General features: G+C 40.0%; 1 protein-coding gene across 2 annotated transcripts in view; it reads left to right on the forward strand.

The window, feature by feature from the left end:
- Positions 1 to 21,751, forward strand: part of LOC117217920 (uncharacterized) — a 109,082-nt gene that overhangs the window by 6,269 nt on the left and 81,062 nt on the right. Inside the window, exon 1 of one of the 2 annotated variants that reach the window (XM_033465817.2) lies at positions 11,065 to 11,437. The exons of the other annotated variant lie outside the window; for it this stretch is intronic. Within the exon in view, the coding sequence (XP_033321708.2) occupies positions 11,354 to 11,437 (84 nt within the window). The 5' untranslated portion in view covers positions 11,065 to 11,353. Of the gene's footprint in view, positions 1 to 11,064; positions 11,438 to 21,751 lie in introns of those variants that run through there. 2 annotated transcript variants of the gene reach the window in all.

Here is a 21,751-nt window from a genome sequence, read left to right on the forward strand (position 1 = left end):
AACGTGGTGTTGTGGCTACCGTGGTGCAGGCCGCGGTGGTTTGCGCGCACGCTGCCAATCATGCTCGTTCACGCGATCACGCTGGGCGACATTGATCGATCGTGGATCCATCCCACCCATGGTTTTCGACGCATCGTTCATCCGCGCGCGCGCGCGCGTGTCTCGCTTCCCGAGCGCGATAAACAAATAACGAAAATTACGATCGACTTATTATATATCCAACGGGGTTAGTTACGTCGACGTTGCGCATAGTTAACGCGCGCGCGCGCGCGCCGTGTACCAACACGCCGTGTAACAGTGTCCTGTCAACACCTTATCGATCTTACATGCTCGAGATATAAGAGATGATGATATTCTTGTCGCTGAGAATTGTCATTCGTCATCTCCGACCGATTTTCTCTACTTCGTTTGGACAACGATGGAATTGTTTTTAGATAGGAATGTTCCGTCTGATGTGTGAAGGATCTTTATTAGTGACGGTTCATTAAATAATAGTTGATTAATTTTCGTGTTGATGTTGTCGGGTTGAATGTAGATGGAGTACAATTTTATGATTTATCTATATCTATGTATTTATTTATTTAGTTATCTATTTATCTATGTTTGTATTTATTTATTTATCTGTCTAGCTATCTGCCTATTTATTTATTTATCTATCTGTCTATTCATCTATCTATGTTTATATTTATTTATTTATCTGTCTATCTAGCTATTTATTTATTCATCTATCTATTCATCTATCTATATTTGTTTTTATTTATCTGTATATCTAGCTATTTATTTATTTATCTATCCATCTATCTATATTTGTTTTTATTTATCTGTCTATCTATTTATTTATTTATCCGTCTATCTATCTATTCGTCCATCTATGTATTTATTTATTTATCTATCTATCTATCTATATATCTATTCGTCCATCTATGTATTTATTTATTTATCTACCTATCTATCTATTCATCCCTCTACGTATTTCTTTATTTATCCATCTAATTATCTAGCTATCCATTTATCTATCTATGTATTTATTTATTTATCTATCTCTCTATCTCTCCATTTATCTATTGATTCATTACCGCCTCAAACCAGACGGTTTATTTATCAAAAACCCAGTACTGCAACGCGTAAATATGTCCAAAATGGAAAAACTCTGACGTCATTAACGGCATCAGCCATAACTTTGAACGTCGCTACAACCTCGAACGGCCGAACCCGAGCGAATCCGAGAAAATTCCCGAGAATAAGCCGCGGATCTCTCGGAATCGTGCGCGGCAACAAATCCTCGGCGCCGGAAGTAACGATTTTTCCGTTCGGCCGAGAGGCAAAGAGCGCCGCATAAACGACTTAGGGGCGCGTATGATCGGCCGCAGTCGCTAGGAGGCTAAAGTATCGCTAAGTACCGATGGTCCTCATTAACGTCATCGGGCGAGGTGGACAGTGATCGATTGCTCGGCTGGCCGTGTGCTCTTCGGGAGTCCGGCGCATGCATAATCGTGTGTACAGGGGAACGGCTCATGCGCGATCGATCGATCGATAAATTATGCACCGGAACGCCGGTGTACATACGTAAATCATGCGTCTGCCCTCCGGTTCGCCCCTCGGCCACCCTTCGGCTCCCCTCCGCTCCTCACCCCGCTCCCCCCGCTGCACCCAGCGCTCGCTCTTCCCGTTTCCTTGTCCCGCGCTCGTTTTCTTTCCATTATCATCGCCGGTCCCCGCGATGTTTCCGCCTTCCCTTTCCGTCTTTCCGCGTCCTCCGCCGCCAGGGCCCCGACGGCGCCGCGCGCCTCGGCCTCGCGTATCCGCGCACGATCGCCGTGACTCGCATCGTACTCGCCGCGCGTCCCATTGTTCCGGTCGCGCGAGCCGGGAACATCGCCGCGGCGACCGCCGATCGCCGATGACCGCGGATCGCCGACGATCGCCGATCGCCGATGACCGTCGATCGGCGATCATCGGCGGTGCCACGCGTTCGAAAATCGACGATGACGGCCGCCGCGAAGAAAGGGGAGACGCGACGCGCGTCGCTGCGGGCCCTTTTATTTTTCCGCTTTTTCTCTCCCTCCCCCCTCGGCCCCGCGGCTCGTTCCACGCAGCACCGAGGCAACAACACCCGTGGCACCGCAACCAGACACTGACTCATCCGCGCGTTTCATGCGAACGATGCGCGTGCACGCGCTCCGAAGGACAAAGGGTGCACACGGCGAACCCTTCCCTCCCGAGGATGATGTACCTGTTCCGCTCGGTATTCCGCCGCCGCCGCGCCGTCTCGATTGAAATGCTATCGATGACACCTACGCGTTATTGTAAAAAATCACACAAAGCTCTGTAAGCTCTTCCTCCTGCGTTGCGTCGCTGCGCGCGCGCGCGCGAGCTCGATCGCAGCCGAGGTGTGTGAACCCGCGGCGGGACCCGTTCGAACACGTACGGGAAATTGTTCCTGGCCACAATGCCTGCGCGTGTTGCGTCGCATACGCGAGCAACGGCGTCTAACGTTCCGAGGAACTTTTGTGACAGCGATTTTTCAGGCTTCGATTTGGTTCCTATCGGCCAGTTATTTCCGGGTTGTTGAGAAACGGTTAATTTCTTCCTAATTTCAAAGTCTGGTCCAATTTCTTCCTAATTTCGAAGTCTAGTCTAGTCTAATTTCTTCCTCATTTCAAAGACTAGTCTAGTCCAATTTTTGCATAATTTGAAAGTGTAGTCTAGTCTAATTTCTTTCTAATTTCAAAGACTAGTTTTAGTGCAATTTCTTCCTAATTTCAAAGACTAATTTAGTCCAATTTCTTCCTAATTTCAAAGTTCAGTCTAGTCTAATTTCCTCCTAATTTCAAGTTGAGTCTAATTTCTTCCTAATTTTAAAGTCTAGTTTAATTTCTTCCTAATTTCAAAGTCTAGTCTAATTTCTTTCTAATTTCAAAGTCTATTCCAGTCTAATTTCTTCCTAATTTCAAAGATTAATATAGTCCAAATTCTTCCTAATTTCAAAGTTTAGTCTAGTCTAATCTCCACCTAATTTCAAGTCGAGTCTAATATCTTCCTAATTCCAAAGACTAATATAGTCCAATTTCTTCCTAATTTCAAAGTCTAATCCAGTCCAATTTCTTCCTAATTTCAAAGTCTATTCCAGTCTAAGTTTTTCCTAATTTCGAAGTCCATTCCAGTCCAATTTCTTCCCAATTTCAAAAAGTTTAGTCTAGTCTAATTTCCTCCTAATTTCAAGTCGAGTCCAATATCTTCCTAATTTCAAAGTCTAATCCAGTCCAATTTTTTCCTAATTTCAAAGTCTATTTCAGTCCAATTTCTTCCTAATTTCAAAGTCTAATCTAGTCTAATTTCTTTCTAATATCAAAGTCTATTCCAGTTTAATTTCTTCCTAATTCCAAAGACTAATTTAGTCCAATTTCTTCCTAATTTCAAAGTTTAGTCTAGTCTAATTTCCTCCTAATTTCAAGTCGAGTCCAATATCTTCCTAATTTCAAAGTCTAATCCAGTCCAATTTTTTCCTAATTTCAAAGTCTATTTCAGTCCAATTTCTTCCTAATTTCAAAGTCTAATCTAGTCTAATTTCTTTCTAATATCAAAGTCTATTCCAGTCTAATTTCTTCCTAATTCCAAAGACTAATTTATAGTCCAATTTCTTCCTAATTTCAAAGTTTAGTCTAGTCTAATCTCCACCTAATTTCAAGTCGAGTCTAATATCTTCCTAATTCCAAAGACTAATATAGTCCAATTTCTTCCTAATTTCAAAGTTTAGTCTAGTCTAATTTCCTCCTAATTTCAAGTCGAGTCTAATATCTTCCTAATTTCAAAGACTAAGTCCGGCCCAATTTCTTCCTAATTTCAAAGTCTAATCCAGTCCAATTTCTTCCTAATTTCAAAGTCTATTCCAGTACAATTTCTTCCTAATTTCAAAGTCCATTCCTACCCAATTTCAAAATCTACACATCGAAGCCGCTCTCTAAGCGTATCCCGAGCGAATTCCACCAACTCCGCATATCAAACGCGGAGACCTATATTCCACGGTCCATATTCCGAACGGGCGCTCGAAATAAAATAGTTCTTTATCGCGTTCGAACGTCGCGGAAATTGTAACTTATCCATCCCTTCGCCGAGCAGCCGGCTTCCCACGGAAATGACGTTGGTTCTCCCTTTCAACTGCGGCGGCCTAATGGAAAGTATTTCACTGAAACACATTTATATCAAGGACAATCGTGCGGCTTTGCGGTTTTATCGAGTTCTTTCGATGACCGCAGTTTCTCGTGACCGTGTTTCTCAGGATGTGGCCTGGAGTCCCTCAGGATCCATCCGTAATCGAACTAAAAATAGACGCGCCGACGAAAGCATCACCGGCGACACGGAGACTCGGCTCGTTGGAATTATTATAACTTCTTCCTGCGCGAATAACGATCGCCTATTCTAGCTGTTTCGTGGCCGTTTCACGCGTCGTTGCGTAACTCGTCGCGTATCAACGATACTCAATGTAAAATAATGAAAAGTTGACCGGTTAGCTGTGTTCGACGAGTATACTCGTCACGGAGAAGCGGCGGTACATTTTATGATATGACGAGTATACTCGTCGCGCGTGAAAAATAATGACTATTTATTAATAGTGGCTATTAATAGTGGCTATTATAATAGTGGCTAAAATTAATAGTGGCTATTATAATAGTGGCTATTATAATAGTGGCTAAAATTAATAGTGGCTAAAATTAATAGTGGCTATTACAGTATTGGCTATTATAATAGTGGCTATTATAATAGTGGCTATAATAATAGTGGCTAAAATTAATAGTGACTATTATAATAGTGGCTAAAATTAATAGTGACTATTATAATAGTGGTTAAAATTAATAGTGGCTATCAAAATAGTGGCTATTATAATAGTGGCTAAAATTAATAGTGGCTAAAATTAATAATCGCTATTATAATAGTGGCTAAAATTAATAGTGGCTAAAATTAATAATCGCTATTATAATAGTGGCTAAAATTAATAGTGGCTAAAATTAATAATCGCTATTATAATAGTGGCTAAAATTAATAGTCGCTACTATAATAGTGGCTATTATAATAGTGGCTATTATAATAGTGCCTAAAGTTAATACTGGCTAAATTAATAGTGGCTAAAGTTAACAGTGGCTATATTAATACTGGCTAAATTAATAGTGGCTACTTAAATTGGAATTTACTGTAGTAACATTTCTGTGTAACATTTTTACCATATCTGTATAAACGTCTATCTGGAGCTCATCTTCGCTACTACTTGTGTCATGAGACTCATTCGTGTTTGAACGTTTTGCCATTGTTCTAATAAACAATATGAATAAATACATAGGTTGAAAATTTCTAATTGTTATTACCAACTCACAAGATGATATTTACCAAAAAAACTTTTACCAAACAATTTCTTTACCAAGAGAAGAATCACTTTTCCGATTTTTTCACTCGTTAGATCTATCTATACCGCTCGACGCTTCAAACCAGACCGAGTTCAGCTTTGAAAATCTTTTCCTCCAGATTTTATGATTATAAATCTCACTATAAAGTGCGTGCTATGTTCGCATACCGATCTTTCTTCTACAAACTTGCCTTATCGCTCTTTTCAAATGGCGCCTTCGAAGTGCTCGGACCGTCGTGAGCACGCCTCTCGCGTTCTCGTCAAAACCCGCTAACATTTCTTGTATATATCTCAGTAATTTTACTATATTTTGATTTGATTTCTTGTGCCATTTCAAGAGAAAACTTCAGGGAAACACGCATGCCTCAAAAAGTTGCGCTGAAATAACTCAATTCCCACTAATAAACTTGAACGTCCCACGAGAGGGGACATCCGAGTGATATGCTAGAATTACGATGCCCACGAGAGGGGACAGCGGAGTGCAAAGGGTTAAATAGTTGCCCGAATATTAATGGAAGCCATTGCAGGTACCAACGAGCACGCTGGAACTATCTATCAGTGGGAACAATCAAAAAGTGGTACTCGTTATGCGCGCGGAGCGTGTGTGCCATCGTGTCTCCGTACAAACAATAAGTTCCGACGTTGCCTTGAAACGCGGCCGCACGCAAGAGAATCTGTAAGCCCCGGCTGGTGCGGCTCGTTATTATTATTCGGACGGCGTTTATACTTTACGTTCAATAAAGTAGCTGGCAAAGAAACGGTTCGAGTCCACCAACTTAATACGCGGGCATGATTTATTCCGTCCCGGTGGCGATCTTCCATAGACCTCCCGGAGACGCCGGGGCTACTGGGTCAGGAAGTCATACTACATCATGTTGTACCAGGCCATATAAGCGGCCGCGCGCGTCTCAGAAACCCAGAACGTTGGGCTCGCGTCGCGGCATCGTGTCCCGCCGATTCAACAGCGAAGCGCGCTACACACGCTGAAGTTCAGACTATGATTTACAGCGAGCCGCGCGCGGGTACATTCCACCGGAAAATTTCCGGATCTTTTTCGCCGGGCCCGGTGCTTGCTACCGGCGCACGACGGCGATGCCTGTAACGAGCTAAGAAGAAGTAGAATAGAGCGAGCGCATTCGTCGTGACCGGCTTCGATTTGCTTTTACAATGAACGGTTTAAGTATTTCTGTGTTTAAGAATCTCGCGAGTCGCGGATGATACACGAATGTCCTAGTCGTTGTTGGTTCTCCCAGTGGTTTTTTGGTCGCTTGTCACTGGAACGCGGATTTTGCGTATCTGAAACAATTGCAAAATATTCTTTTGTCGATCATTGAAATGAGTAATTTTACTAAGTTAATTAGGTACTTAATAAATACTTATTGTACCTAATATATGGTTATCATACTTAGTAAATACTTGCTATATTTAATAAATGCTTATTATACTTAATATATAGTTATTATACTTAGTAAATACTTGCTGTACTTAATAAATGCTTATTGTACTTAATATATGGTTATTATACTTAGTAAATACTTGCTATACTTAATAAATACTTATTATACTTAGTAAATACTTGCTATACTTAATAAATACTTATTATACTTAATATATGGTTATTATACTTAGTAAATACTTGCTATACTTAATAAATACTTATTATACCTAATATATAGTTATTATACTTAGTAAATACTTGTTATACTTAATAAATACTTATTATACTTAATATATGGTTATTATACCTAGTAAATACTTGTTATACTTAATAAATGCTTATTATACTTAATATATAGTTATTATACTTAGTAAATACTTGCTATATTTAATAAATAGTTATTATCCTTAGTAAATACTTGCTATACTTAATAAATGCTTATTAAATATTTCATAAATACTTGTTATACTTGATGAATACGTATTACACTTAATAAATACTTATTATACTTAGCAAATACTTATTATACTTAACAAATAATTATTATACTTACTAAATACTTATTAATGTTACTAAATAAACAACCGTCTATGTAGTTACTTCTTGTTGCAATGAACGAAGACAATATTTCACGGAACACCATAATCTTACAACAGAGATCGTGGTTGTCGTAACAAAAGGTCTCAAGTCCGAGAAATCGGCGAGCTGCTCAGTTTCGAGGGCATCGTCGACGAAAAGGATGTTATCGAACGATTCTGGCACGAGCGACCGTAAAAACTGACTCGCAACATTCGCGCGAAGATAAAGAACACTAAATGCGAAACGACGATTAAAGTTCTGTTCTCGTTAAAAAAAGAAAAAGAAAAAAAAAAGACAGAATTGCCACTTAAATATTTTCGTCTCGAGCAACATAATATTTCTCAAACTCCCCAAGGCCGCCGATGTCGTGTCGCGCAAGTATGTGTACCGTGCATACTCTTTTGGCCGCGCGTTATACAGCAAAAATACCTTTCTTGGTCGATTACGAAGGGAAACAGGTGCGCGCGCGCGCGTGTGTGTGTGTCGGCTATTCCTTTCTTCTCCCAGCATTATTCTCAGTCCTAGGGACAGGCACACGCGCGACCGCCCCTCAAAGGGTGTAACCGGGCATCGATTAACGAAGAAGACGTTGCTTGACCTTCTGGAAGATAACGCGATTATGCAACGAGCAACGAGACGCTTGTCCATTCGGCTCGTTTTTCGACGAGCCTACTCCCGGTCTTTCGTTTCAACGAAATACAGTAATGTCTCCCTTACTGACGCTCGGATTGTCCACTGAAATGGATCATTTGAGAAAAGGAGAAATAATCATTCGAGCCTCGCGGCTCGTTTTTACAATTCTGAACACTTTATAACTATAACAATGAACCGCGAGGCTCGAACAATCGTATCTCTTGTGCCTAAATTGTGGACAATCTGAGCGTCAATTGGAGAGACATTATTGTACAGTAATGTCTCCCTTACTGACGCTAAGAGCGTGCACAAAAATTGACAATTTGGGAAGAGGAGACACGATTATTCGAGCCTTGCAGCTCGTTTTTATAATTCTGGACAATTTATAACTATAACAATGAACCGCGAGGCTCGAACAATCGTATCTCTTCTTCCTAACTTGTGGACAATCTGAGCGTCAATTGGAGAGACATTATTGTACAGTAATGTCTCCCTTACTGACGCTTAGAGCGTGCACAAAAGTTGACAATTTGGGAATAGGAGACACGATTATTCGAGCCTTGCAGCTCGTTTTTATAATTCTGGACAATTTATAACTATAACAATAAACCACGAGGCTCGAACAATCGTATCTTCTCTTCCCAAATTGTCAATTTCTGTGCGCAATCCAGACGTCAATTAGAGAGACATTACTGTATACTGTATACATCCCAAAAATGTCTCGCAATCCGAAAGTGGCGGGTTCCTCGGGCCATTCGAAGCAACTTTTTCCTTTACAAAAATTTTCTCCGAGGCACCGTTAACGAGTTATTAACGAAAAACCGTGACCAATGAGAGGCGAGCTCGACTGGCGCGAGGCGACCGAGCCAATGAGCGGAACCGGGCTTCGCGCGCTGGTTGGCTGGGCCGCCTCGCGTCAGCCGTACCCGATTCTTATTGGTCACTGTTTTTCGTTGATAACTCGTTAACGGTGCCTCGGAGAACATTTTTGTAAAGGAAGAAGTTGCTTCGAATGATCCGACGAACCCGCCATTTCCGGATTGCGAGACATTTTTGGGACACCCTGTATACACAAATAAAATCATCGCGCGTACCGCCGCGAACACGCAAGCTTCCTGTGCTGTCCCGGCGACCGCAATCCGCAATATTCCGCGGGTTCTGACAAATGAGCAGTATGTATTAACATTTATATGTATTATGCGTCGGAGGGGGAGGGGGCTTACTTCTGCACCGCGAGCGTGACTCATAACTGACTATCGCGGAAGTTTTATAGCCGTGTCCGTGCCATAATCTGTACACCCCCGGCACTGGTGTGCTCGCGATAGCGTGTGCCAAGTGTATCATTAAAGTACAAGATCATAGACACCGCGCGGAAAGTAGTTCACCCGTAGCCTCACGCGGTATTGTATATTGTGTGCCGTCGGTAAACATACGCGGTGTCCTCCGCCTGGCCGGCAAGCGAACTGAAACTTGATCCTCTTCAAAAGCTATCTGTCTTCTTTTTCAACTACTGAAAACATTTTCCTGGAAATGGACTACGTTGTATCGCGCGTACATTCGTTTCTACGAAGTTCAGCTTAAAGAACGACGTATTTTTTTTAATTTTCCTTGCGTTTTATTTGACGTTCGTTATTAATTATTATTACTATTAGTTCATTTTTGTTAGTAGTCATCGTTATTATTGGTTCACCGTTTTCATTGGTTAACGCGACAACGCTTGCTCGCGTTTCCCGTTAAGTTGTGCTCGATCCAATTTACGCACTAATAAAATATATATATATATATATATATATATATATATATATATAAATATTTATATATTATATTATAAATTATTATATTATTATTATATTATTATATTATATATTATATTATTTATATATTTATTATAATATATATATAAATATTTATATATTACTAATATTTTTTTACTAATCCAATAAAGCATGTCTTAAAAGGAAAGTTAACGATTAAGTCGCCGTTAATTGTACCAGTGTTCAAAAATGTGCCAGATATTTCCTTTAATTAAATAGTGCGTGTTTTCTAAAGGTATAAAAAATAGAATAAAAACGTAGTCTAGAAAATTCTATTCTTGTTTGCAATATTTTTAAATAGTTGAAGCTATTTATACGAGAAAAGGTTCCATTTTATTTTAGAATCTCGATAATTTTCTGTAAAAATGCAAACTGCGCTTACGCCAATGTGTTAGAAAACTGTAATTCGGCTTAACACCGGCTTACTTTCTCGATCATGGTATAATCGACGATTTTGTATTATACAATTTATTATTGTACTTTTATATTAGATAATTTCTTATTATACTTGTACTTTAGACTATTTATTATTGTACTTATACATTAGACGATTTATTATCGTACTTGCATAGCTGTCAATTTATTACTATACTTTTATATTGGACAATTTATTGTGATACGTATATATTAAACAGTTTATTGCAACACTTGCAATGAACAATTTTTTATAATACGTATATACGTATTAAGCTGTTTAATACAACACATGTATATTAAACAGCCTAATATATACATATATGTATATCAAACAATATCTTATCATACCAATAAGAATGAACATATGAGCCGTTTATTTTGAAAGTGGCATAAGTCACTTTTTTTTTTCAATGAAAAGATACCGTTCAATTGTAATTAGTGTTACCATTAACTCGATTTTTTTTGAAAAAGTGACTTATGCCACTTTCAAAATAAACGGCTCATATCATATCATGTCTAATTCTTATTACATTTCGAAGGAAATTCGGAAAAAAGCACCGTACACAGTTCCATCGAATTCCCCACATTTTATTCCGCGCGCAGTTAACCGATCGAGCGAACGAACGTCACCGATAACAATAAAACGTAAGATTTCGGGCTGATATTCAAGATGGCCCAACTTATCGCGGCAGATCGCAGGGGGTTGCTGGTTCGCCGCGGCGATTGGCTGGCGAGGGTAGCGTAAACGGGAGAGGGAAGTCTAGTGGGAGATTCGCGCGAGTGTATACCACCGGCTCAGTATCGTTCGGCCAGCGGTCAGGTGTGTTTCGTGGAGGCGGAAGTGCGTAGCAGTAACCGAGCGCTGAAACAAACCGAACCGTGTGTCGCTTGAACCTTTTCTCTTTCCGCGCGACGAGTCGCGTTCGTCGTTCCCGAAACGGAGTAAATCAGAAAAGAGCGTGGCACAACACAGTGAGGCGGCATTCCTATATCCTTTGTTGTTCGCGCGATGTGTATGGTTTCCCGACGTTCTGACATTCGACGAGAACGTGACCAGTGAAACATCGTACCCGCATGATCGTGTCGACGATACTTTCGAGCGTGACGGGTTTCCATCGGCGACACTCCAATGACGCCGGAAGGAGCGCCGAGCTGACGGTGAGCGAAAACCTTTTTCGAATTCTCGGCGACGCGTGCGCGGCCAACTTCGCGCGGCTCGCGCGTTTCACAGTGTTGTCCTTGCCTCCTCGTTTGTTCGATACGCATCCTCCGCGTTCTCTGTTCGCGGGATCGTCGAAGGTGGTGAAAAAAAATCGCAGAAAATTGCAAAATTAATCGTCGAACACGAATCGTCCTCGCTGTAGTTCGAACCGCGCGGGTGCCGCTTATCTAATAGACACGGTTCCGTAGATTGACATCCGATAGATTCGCCCGGACGTTTACGGAACGTAATCCGACGCGCAATAATGAATAATGACGGCACGCTAAATGGTATCGTATTGTGTTTTTCCTTTTTTTTTTAATTCTTTTTTGCAAAACAGAGAATTGTTTGAACTATTAGATTGAATTGTATTGATATTGGTATTATATTAGTATTATATTATTATTATAATATTATTATTAGTATTATATATTATATAGAACACTAATATATTATAATATATATTATAATATATACTAATATATTTTTATAATATATATATAATAATAATATATAATATATTATATATAATTATATATATAATTATAATTATATATATACTAATATAATTGTAATATAATACTAATATATATTATATATAATATATATTACTATTAGTATTATATATTATTATTAGTATTATTTGAGATATTGGTGTAAAAAAATTGCACACGGGGAATGCAATAATTGTGCAATTTTACGGAAAGATTAGTCTGGTAAGGCGAAATGCAGTTTGACAAGCGGCTGCGAGAGTAAAAATAGTTTTCAGAGGGTATAAATGTGCTGCTTGGTATCTGGCTGACGAACTTTTCGAGTTTCAAGATTGAATAATCGAGGTTAAGTGTCAGTTTCCGTTACGGGTGCGTTTATTCCAGTAACTTTTAGTTCGAGGAGTAAATGGAACGCGATTGAAACCGGTTAACAAGCTGTCGAGACGCGTGCGAGACACGAGAAGCAATTCCGGCAGATTTCATTCCCTTTTTGCGTTATTTCGCGTTCGCGGAGGTGGCGATACGTTGTTCCGTTTAAATTATCGGGATACTTCACGCCGCCTCTCTCATTATCAACCATTTTGGGACTTCTTTGAACGAAAAAGGCATAGTAGGAGAAATATCTCCTTTTGATATTATTTATATATATATATAATTTAAATAATATATATAATATATAATAATATATAATAATAATATATATATAATATATATATTTTGTTCAAAGAAGTCCCAAAATGAAGTCCCAAACTATGCTTTTTTATTTTTAATATATATATATATATATATATTATACTAATAATAATAAAATAAAATACATAAAATAAATAATTAGTATATTATATACTAATTATGCGAATGACTTTCATTATATTCCTATTCTGCAATGATCATGGTAGATCAAAATTTGCTAGAAAAACCACAATTTAAGCGTGCCCTTTGCTCATCCCACGTAGAGTCTAAACATTAGGTTTAACATTTTTTAAAATAAAATTATTAGTTTTCCATAATACAAATTCATGGATTATACAAATTTATTATATTTCATAAACATATGATATATTATTTTTATGACTCTATACATATATGTATATTATACTACTACTATATTATACTACTACTAATTATGCGAATGCCCTACATTATATTTGTATTATAAATCGTGCAATGATCATGATATATCAAAATTTGCTAGAAAAACCACAATTTAAGCGTGCCTTTCGCTCATCCCACGTAGAGTCTAAACATTAGGCTTAACATTTTTTTTTATAAAATTATTAGTTTTCCATAACACAAATTCATCGATTATACAAATTTATTATATTTCGTAAACATATGATATTTCGTGTTTCGTTAGAGTTATTTAGGTGAAAGTGTCAGTGGACGATGTTAAATAGAGAGGAAATTCCACGAAACTGAAACATTAATGATACAGGAGTTCTTACAAGCGATTTAGATCGGCGAAAACTCGTTTCCTTTAAACATGTAATCCTTGAGGTGTTAAAAACTTGCTTGCCCGATACATACCTCGAACTTATAATTACTGAAATTGTCGCAGCAAGTGACTGACTGCACTTTCACTGCACTACATACGAATGATATTTATAATGGAATATATTGGAAACGAAATACTTGGAAATATGTATCCTAACCAAATAATAAAATTCTATAGACCACCCTGTGCCTTTAAAAAATTAACATTAAGAAGTCTGTTATTTCATTAGCAGCTTATTATAGTTGTTACAAGTAGAAATATAATGTTTATTTCACATAAAGATCTGCGGAGTAACATTTTATTTTTAAATCCTAAACGCCAAAAAATCTGTTTCCATTTCAGGTAAACCTGTAAAAAGTAGCAGACTGTAGATTTTTCTGCGAAACAAAAATTAAAATTAAATAAAACATAATAAAATCGAAATTAAATAGAAAGTTCATTCTTTTCTTCAATAATTTCACCGGATTGCAAATAATAGAATGACATTCTTCAATCCTTTTAATCCCTCTACTAATTTCTAATAAAACCCGTGGTCTAATAATGAGTCAATTTTCATTATCTCGAAAACAGGATGTTCGAAGAATTATCTGGTGAAAGTCCCTGCAATTAATGTCGTCGTCCAAAGTGTTTGTAGAAACAATAATCGCTCGCGCTAGTTTTCAGGAAGAGCATAACGCGTCGAATGTATCATTAGGATGCTACCTCTGGCCTGCATTTTGCAGCAGTCTTCTGTTCAAGCCGCAATTACACCGATTACAGCTTCCTCGTGTTACGGGGACGCAGAAGCGTGATTAAAAATACAGCGCAATTTGAGAGGTTATCGTGGCGTCTCGCATTGTTATAGTTTCGCATGCTCCTCGCAAGAAAAACCACACGCGCGGAAACAAACACGCGGGTACATAGCTCGGAGGATGGAAATTCATCAAATAATTGTTTGCGGCACGATTTCGTCGGATCTGTGTACAGTAGTGTCTCTCTAATTGACGCTCAGATTGTCCACAAAAATGGACAATTTGCGAAGAGATACGATTATTCGAGCTTTGCGGTTCATTTTTATAGTTATAAATTGTCCACAATTATAAAAATTAGCCGCAAGGCTCGAATAATCGTGTCTTCTATTTTCAAATTGTCAATTTTTGTGCACGCTCTTAGCGTCAGTAATGATGTCTCTCCAATTGACGCTCAGATTGCCCACAATTTAGGAAGAGGAGATACGATTATTCGATCCTTGCGGTTCATTTTTATAGTTATAAATTGTCCACAATTATAAAAATGAACTGCAAGACTCGAATAATCGTATCTCCTCTTTCCAAATTGTCAATTTTTGTGCACGCTCTTAGCGTCAGTAATAATGTCTCTCCAATTGACGCTAAGATTGTCCACAATTTAGGAAGAGGAGATACGATTATTCGATCCTTGCGGTTCATTTTTATAGTTATAAATTGTCCACAATTATAAAAATGAACTGCAAGACTCGAATAATCGTATCTCCTCTTCCGAAATTGTCAATTTTTGTGTACGATCTTAGCGTCAGTAAGGGAGACATTACTGTGCAATAATGTCTCTCCAATTGACGCTCAGATTGTCCACAATTTAGGAAGAGGAGATACGATTGTTTGAGCCTTGCAGCTCGTTTTCATAGTTCTTGACAATTCGTAAACTATGAAAATGAACTGCAAGACTCGAATAATCGTATCTCCTCTTCCTAAATTGTCAATTTTTGTGCACGCTCTTAGCGTCACTAAGGGAGACATTACTGTGCAATAATGTCTCTCCAATTGACGCTCAGATTGTCCACAATTTAGTAAGAAGAGATACGATTATTCGAGCCTTGCAGTTCGTTTTCGTAGTTTACGAATTGTCAAGAACTATGAAAACGAGCTGCAAGAATCGAATAATCGTATCTGCTCTTCCCAAACTGTCCATTTTTGTGCGCAATCTGAGCGTCAATTAGGGAGACATTACTGTACATGTGATGGAACTATTTGAAAAGCGTGGTTCGCACGTCAATGATACACATTTCGAGCCCTTGCGCGGACGGGCCATTGTCGACCACGGTGACAATAGGGAACAAAGTAAACGGGCTCGTTCACCGCGACCGTTATTCATTGTTATGCGCCGTGACGTGGACCGCGGGCGCGTTTAGCCTCGTTAAGAACAATTAAAAGTAACCGGCGAACAGTGCGTTGCTTAATTGCCGGCCGCGCGAACCTCCTTAACAATAAAGGATCCAAGACATCCGCTTACGAAAATCAAGCATTTACACTTGAAAACGATCGACCGACCGACAGACTGTTCTCGGAACCCTATCTTCGCCGCGAAATTACCGATAACGTCGGATCAAATAAGCGAGACCCGAAGCAATTAACCTCTCTCACGCTCGAAGTCGTTTATATGTATAAACGCGGGATTGGAATCAAGGGAATTATCAATTTGTGCGCGGGTCATCGAATGGTTCATTATTTTGGTCACTATTTAGTAAACGACACGCACGCACTTTTATGGAACATTAATTTACATAATATTTTTGCCGCGCGTACTTGCATGAAACATTTAAACGATTGCACTTTATTCGATCGAGGTTTATAAAATGCGAGTATTTTACTCGGTGATGTTGTTTTTTTGGTTTTTTTCGAACGCGTTTATCGCGTTCAAAATGTATGCATTTTAACGCATGAATGCATTTTATATTTTATAAAATAACATGCGCATATTCTCCAGTCTTTGAACAGTCGATCGTTTATTATTAGACCGCGACAGACAGGTCTTCGATGAATATTGATCTGCATTCTTAACAATTTTTAAACGGTTCACAATAATCTAACGCAGCGTTGTTAAATTTACCCCTTGCATCTATTGTTTCGCGCTCTGCCCACTCGTTTCTGTCAGAAACGCATAACCATCCGCGATTCATTCATTGCAATGACGCAGAGAACGGTGAACGTATAGGTCGTTCGAGAACAAGTCTTAAAATACATCGAAGTTTCGTCACTCGATCTCGAACTGCAATTTTAATTATGAAAGAATCTTAATTTTGAAAGAATCGCGTATTCCAGTAATTGCGTGTACAGTGCGTCCTAAAATTATTGTACAAGCGAGAAATGAGGGGTTCCCGAGGTGATTTGGAGTAACCTTTTCCTTAGCGAAAATGCGATCCGCGGCTTCGTTTACGAGCTATTAACGAAAAACGCTGACCAATGAGAGATCGCGTACGACTGACGCCCCGCCCTCGCGACCATCGCCGCTGCGCCAGACGGCCGGCGCGGCGCGGCATTGGCCGAAAGGGCGGAGCGCTGGCCGCGCTCGCTCTTCGATTGGACAGTCTTTTCCATTAATAACTCGTAAACGAAGCAGCGGATTGCATTTTCGCTAGGGACAAAGTTACTTCGAATGATCTCAGGAACCCCCAATTTCCCGTCTGCACAATAATTTCGGGACACCCTGTACATTGCACTTTGAGTGCAATACATTACAAGCGGGCACAGCAGTGAGAGGCCATTGCGTTACATCATTAATGCGAGGCACAATTGAACCAATTTCCGTCGCACTAATATTCCGACGATTTGATCGCGACAATTAGTGCTCTCATTAGCGTGTCCCCGTCTCTTCCTTTGTGTGAGCGAGACACCAAAGCAGCCTGCGAATAAAATGTCCGCTCTTTGTCGCGGTCCTCTTTTCTACCTCGTCACAAAGAAACACGTTACAATGACGGGTTGAACGGACGGTTTACCGGATTTTCGAAAAATCCCAGATTTTCTCACGAAACCACCGGCGAGAATCCTCCTTTCGTTCTCACCGGCGCAACTTCTTCGCCGTTTCTTCCCCGCGAAACTTCAGGCCGTTCCCGTAACGAGGACGTGTTATGCAAATTCGTGGATATTGTAGCTCGAGCCGCGGAACATAATAATTCGGATAGCTCTATTGACCAGAAACGTGGGAGAAGAAAGAGCAGGCATCTTTGCATTACGTTGCGCAGCGGCGCTCGTTAACAATTTCCTTGTGTTTCGTCGCGCGGCTGCTCGGAATCCCCACTTTCTTCGTCTACCTGCAAATGTTCTACAGTTTATCGTCCTACAAGCTACAAGATCGACGAGTATACTCGTCATGGCACAAAATATTGCTACATCTCCATGACGAGTATATTCGTCATGACATCAAATACTGCCACATCTCCGTGACGAGTATACTCGTCAAAATGTTGCCACATCTTTGTGACGAGTATACTCGTCATGACCCAAAATACTGCTACATCTTTATGACGAGTATACTCGCCATAATATTGTCACATCTCCATGACGAGTATACTCGTCATGACACAAAATATTGCTACATCTTTATGACGAGTATACTCGCCATAATACTGTCACATCTCCATGACGAGTATACTCGCCATGACACAAAATACTGCCACATCTTCGTGACGAGTATACTCGTAAAAATGTTGCCACATCTTCGTGACAAGTATACTCGTCATGACACCAAATACTGCCACATCTTCGTGACGAGTATACTCGTCATAATACTGTCACATCTCCATGACGAGTATACTCGTCATGACACAAAATACTACTACATCTTTATGACGAGTATACTCGCCATAATACTGTAACATCTCCGTGACGAGTATACTCGCCATAATACTTTAAAATCTCCATGACGAGTACACTAGCCATAATACTGTAACATCTCCATGACGAGTATACTCGTCGGGAGATACTGCTTCATCTCTATGACGAGTATACTCGTCATGACACAAAATACTGCCACATCTTCGTGACGACCATACTCGTCAAAATGTTGCCACATCTTCGCGACGAGTATACTCGTCATGACACCAAATACTGCCACATCTCAATGACGAGTATACTCGTCATAACAGAAAATTACCACTTCTCCACGACGAGTATACTCGTCAAACACAGCTAACTGGTTAAAGATGTAACTGCCAGGCGTGGGTCGCATGGGACCCGCGTCACGGGGAATCGATTCGGACTATTCCATAAAATCGCTTTGCTCTTCTTCCACGATTTAGCGAAGTTTCCGTCTAATGGCGTGCCCGTGCTCCCATCGCGAGGCCGCTTGCTAATAATAACCAGGTAAAGAATCGGCGACGGCGGAGATTACGGGGTCACGTTCTAAAAAACGCGGAGGGGGATGTATACATAAAAAAAAGAAGAAAAAAACGATAGAGGAGACGGCACAGAATGATCCTCTCCTCGTCTTTAAATTGAACTGGCTCCGGCGAGAGGGGACCGGCTATTCCCGGTCCACAATGATGCCTCTCGCGGAATCCCTCGTGCCGTCGGCGCGAGACGGTGTGTTTTAATCGTCGATCGAATTAAAAATTCCCACGTGGAATTATGATTATACGGCCGGAGGCCGAGTCACGCTTTTAAGGCGGAATACTTCCACCGTATTACGATATTATCGGCGACGCGTTTAGGTCGTGCCTCGTGCGCGCGGTGTTCGCCCGCCGCGATATTAACCGTTTCCCCGTCGCGGTAATTTCCTGGCCGGTCTCGCGGGGCTGTTTTATTGTTTAATAAATAATTTTCATCGTCCGCCTTATCCGCGACGGGCCCGGTCCTCGTGTCCGGTAAACATATCGTAACCTGGATAAGTGCTGGCTCGCGCAAAAAAAGCACGCGAATAAACGTTCGAAATCGTGAACCCGATCGCCGAACAAGAATCGTTCTCGCTTTCGTTCGAATCGAAAAATAAAAAATAATATTAAAATTAAATATTATTATTGTTATCATTAATATTAAAGATAATATTCCGCACATGTAGACTCGAATCATTCGATTCGCACGATTTATAATTACTTTCAAATTGTCGATGAATTAAATAACGTTCGTAGTCGCGCGATTTCGAGATAGGTAAACGATGGCGCGTCGAGTATGTATTCTTTTAGGTAGAAAGGTCTCCGAGCTTTTAGGATCAAATTTCTGTTTTCAATGGAGATGGACGTGCACTCGCGCGACGAGAAGGCACCTTCGTGTTTACGTTCCCCCTCTGCGCCTCACTGCTGCAGCTCGCTATTGGCCGAATACGGCGACGAGGATCGACGGCGGCCGACAGCTACGACAGGGCAAACGTTATTTCGATTTCCACTGGAACAATTCGTGCAAATCGCGTAAGATTAATTAACTAGAGTTTTATTCGATATAATATAATAGAGAATAGAGAATAGAGAATAGAGAATAGAGAATAGAGAATTAACAGAGTGTCCCAAAAACAGTTCCCCGATTCTCCGAGTCGAAAATTAGAATTTCATAAACGCGGCACACTGCTCGGGGTACGGTTACTCTGGATAACAGAGAAATGGGTTCTAGCGATCGTGGGAACTCGGTGGGCAACATTTTCTATCGAGTTCTTCGGTAACATTTGCTGAACGTTCGATCCAAAACGAACGTAATAGTGCGCCACGTTTCACGATAGAAATATACAGGCTGTTCCAAAAATGTCTCGCAATCCTCAAGTGGCGGGTTCCTCGGGGCATTTGAAGCAACTTTTTCCTTTGCGAAAATTTTCTCCGAGGCACCGTTAACGAGTTATCAACGAAAAACCGTGACCAATGAGAGGCGAGCTCGGCTGGCGCGTGGCGACCGCGCCAATGAGCGGAACCGGGCTTCGCGCGCCGGTTGGCTGGGCCGCCTCGCGTCAGCCGTACTCGATTCTTATTGGTCACTGTTTTTCGTTGATAACTCGTTAACGGTGCCTCGGAGAACATTTTCGCAAAGGAAAAAGTTGCTTCAAATGATCCGAGGAACCCGCCATTTCCGGATTGCGAGACATTTTTGGGACACCCTGTATAAAACAGATGGTTGTCGGATACCGTCGAGACATAATTTCCGCGCACATTGGTGCCGTCGGTTGTAGCCAAACAGAAACGAAGTTTTTGAAGTCGGGTAAACCGGATTTCTCTCTTAATCTCGCCGCGCAGCCTCTTCTCTTCTCGGCTTTAAAGCTGTCCTGCGCGTTCGCGGCGTCAAGCGAATCGCAGAACTACGATGGGCCTTTTTCGCGAGATGCTACTTTGTGCTCGGCCGGAGCAACAAAGCGGCGCGAACGTACATACTCGCGGCAACACGTTCACTTGTTCCTGGAAGCTTAAGGTGAATTTACGTCGGCCCGAAGATCTCCGGTTGCCTTGTTGGTCGGGAGATATCGGTTACAAGATTAAACGAAACCCGGTACAAACGGCTGTACGAATAATAATAACGATGTCTTGTTTACGGCGGACAACGGGGACGATACGGTTGTTGCAGAAAATGGCCGGTTCGAAGAATTGTATAATAGGATAGGGCTAAACGTGTAATAACAGGAGACGCAGAGGCGAGCAGCGAAATTACCGGTTCGACTATGCGGAGACTAAACAAATAACCGTTTGTCTACGGACTTACTTCAGAATTATTAGAATTATAAAAATATATGTATTATTAGAATGATAAATTATTATAATCAGAAAATGCGAATTAATTCTTTCAAATCGTGAGACGTTAATTTCTTGTTTTCAAGAAAATGTAATGTTGTAAAATATACATGTTTGTAAATGCAAATGTAAATGTTTAATCTGAAGGGGACTGGCGGAGCGAAATTTTCAATTTTGACTGGAAAATGAAGAAAAATAGGACTAACTATTATTTTATTAATAAGACTGTTAATAATTATTATTAATAGGACTATATTATATATGTATATATATATTATATTATATTATATTATATTATATTATATTATATTATATTATATTATATTACATTATATTACATTATATTACATTATATTACATTATATTATATTATATTATATTATATTATATTATATTACATTATATTATATTATATTATATTATATTATATTATATTATATTATATTATATTATATTATATTATATTATATTATATTATATTATATTATATTATATTATAGACTAACTATTATTAATAGGACTAACTATTCGATGCGCTTCTGCAAATGTCAAATATTTATTACTGTACACACATTTCAGAGAGAATGTTTCATTCCAAAAAATCAAGCTCATCTTTTTTTTTAATTACATGGTACACTTTTTACTTGGCATTAACATAGCCCGCGTCGAGAGACGAATTCAACGATCTGTGCTGGCCGATAACGCCGATATATCGATACAGAATGCCGACCACGACGCACCGGTGAGAATTTACTGTAATTTTCAATCACGACTTTCGCGATGGGGCCCGAGGAAGTCGCCGCAAAGAGCTGCGGAGCGAGCGCAATCGATAATAACGATGTGACACGCG

This window comes from Megalopta genalis, chromosome 1 (genome assembly GCF_051020955.1).
Source record: "Megalopta genalis isolate 19385.01 chromosome 1, iyMegGena1_principal, whole genome shotgun sequence".
In the NCBI taxonomy this organism is placed as follows: domain Eukaryota; kingdom Metazoa; phylum Arthropoda; class Insecta; order Hymenoptera; family Halictidae; genus Megalopta; species Megalopta genalis.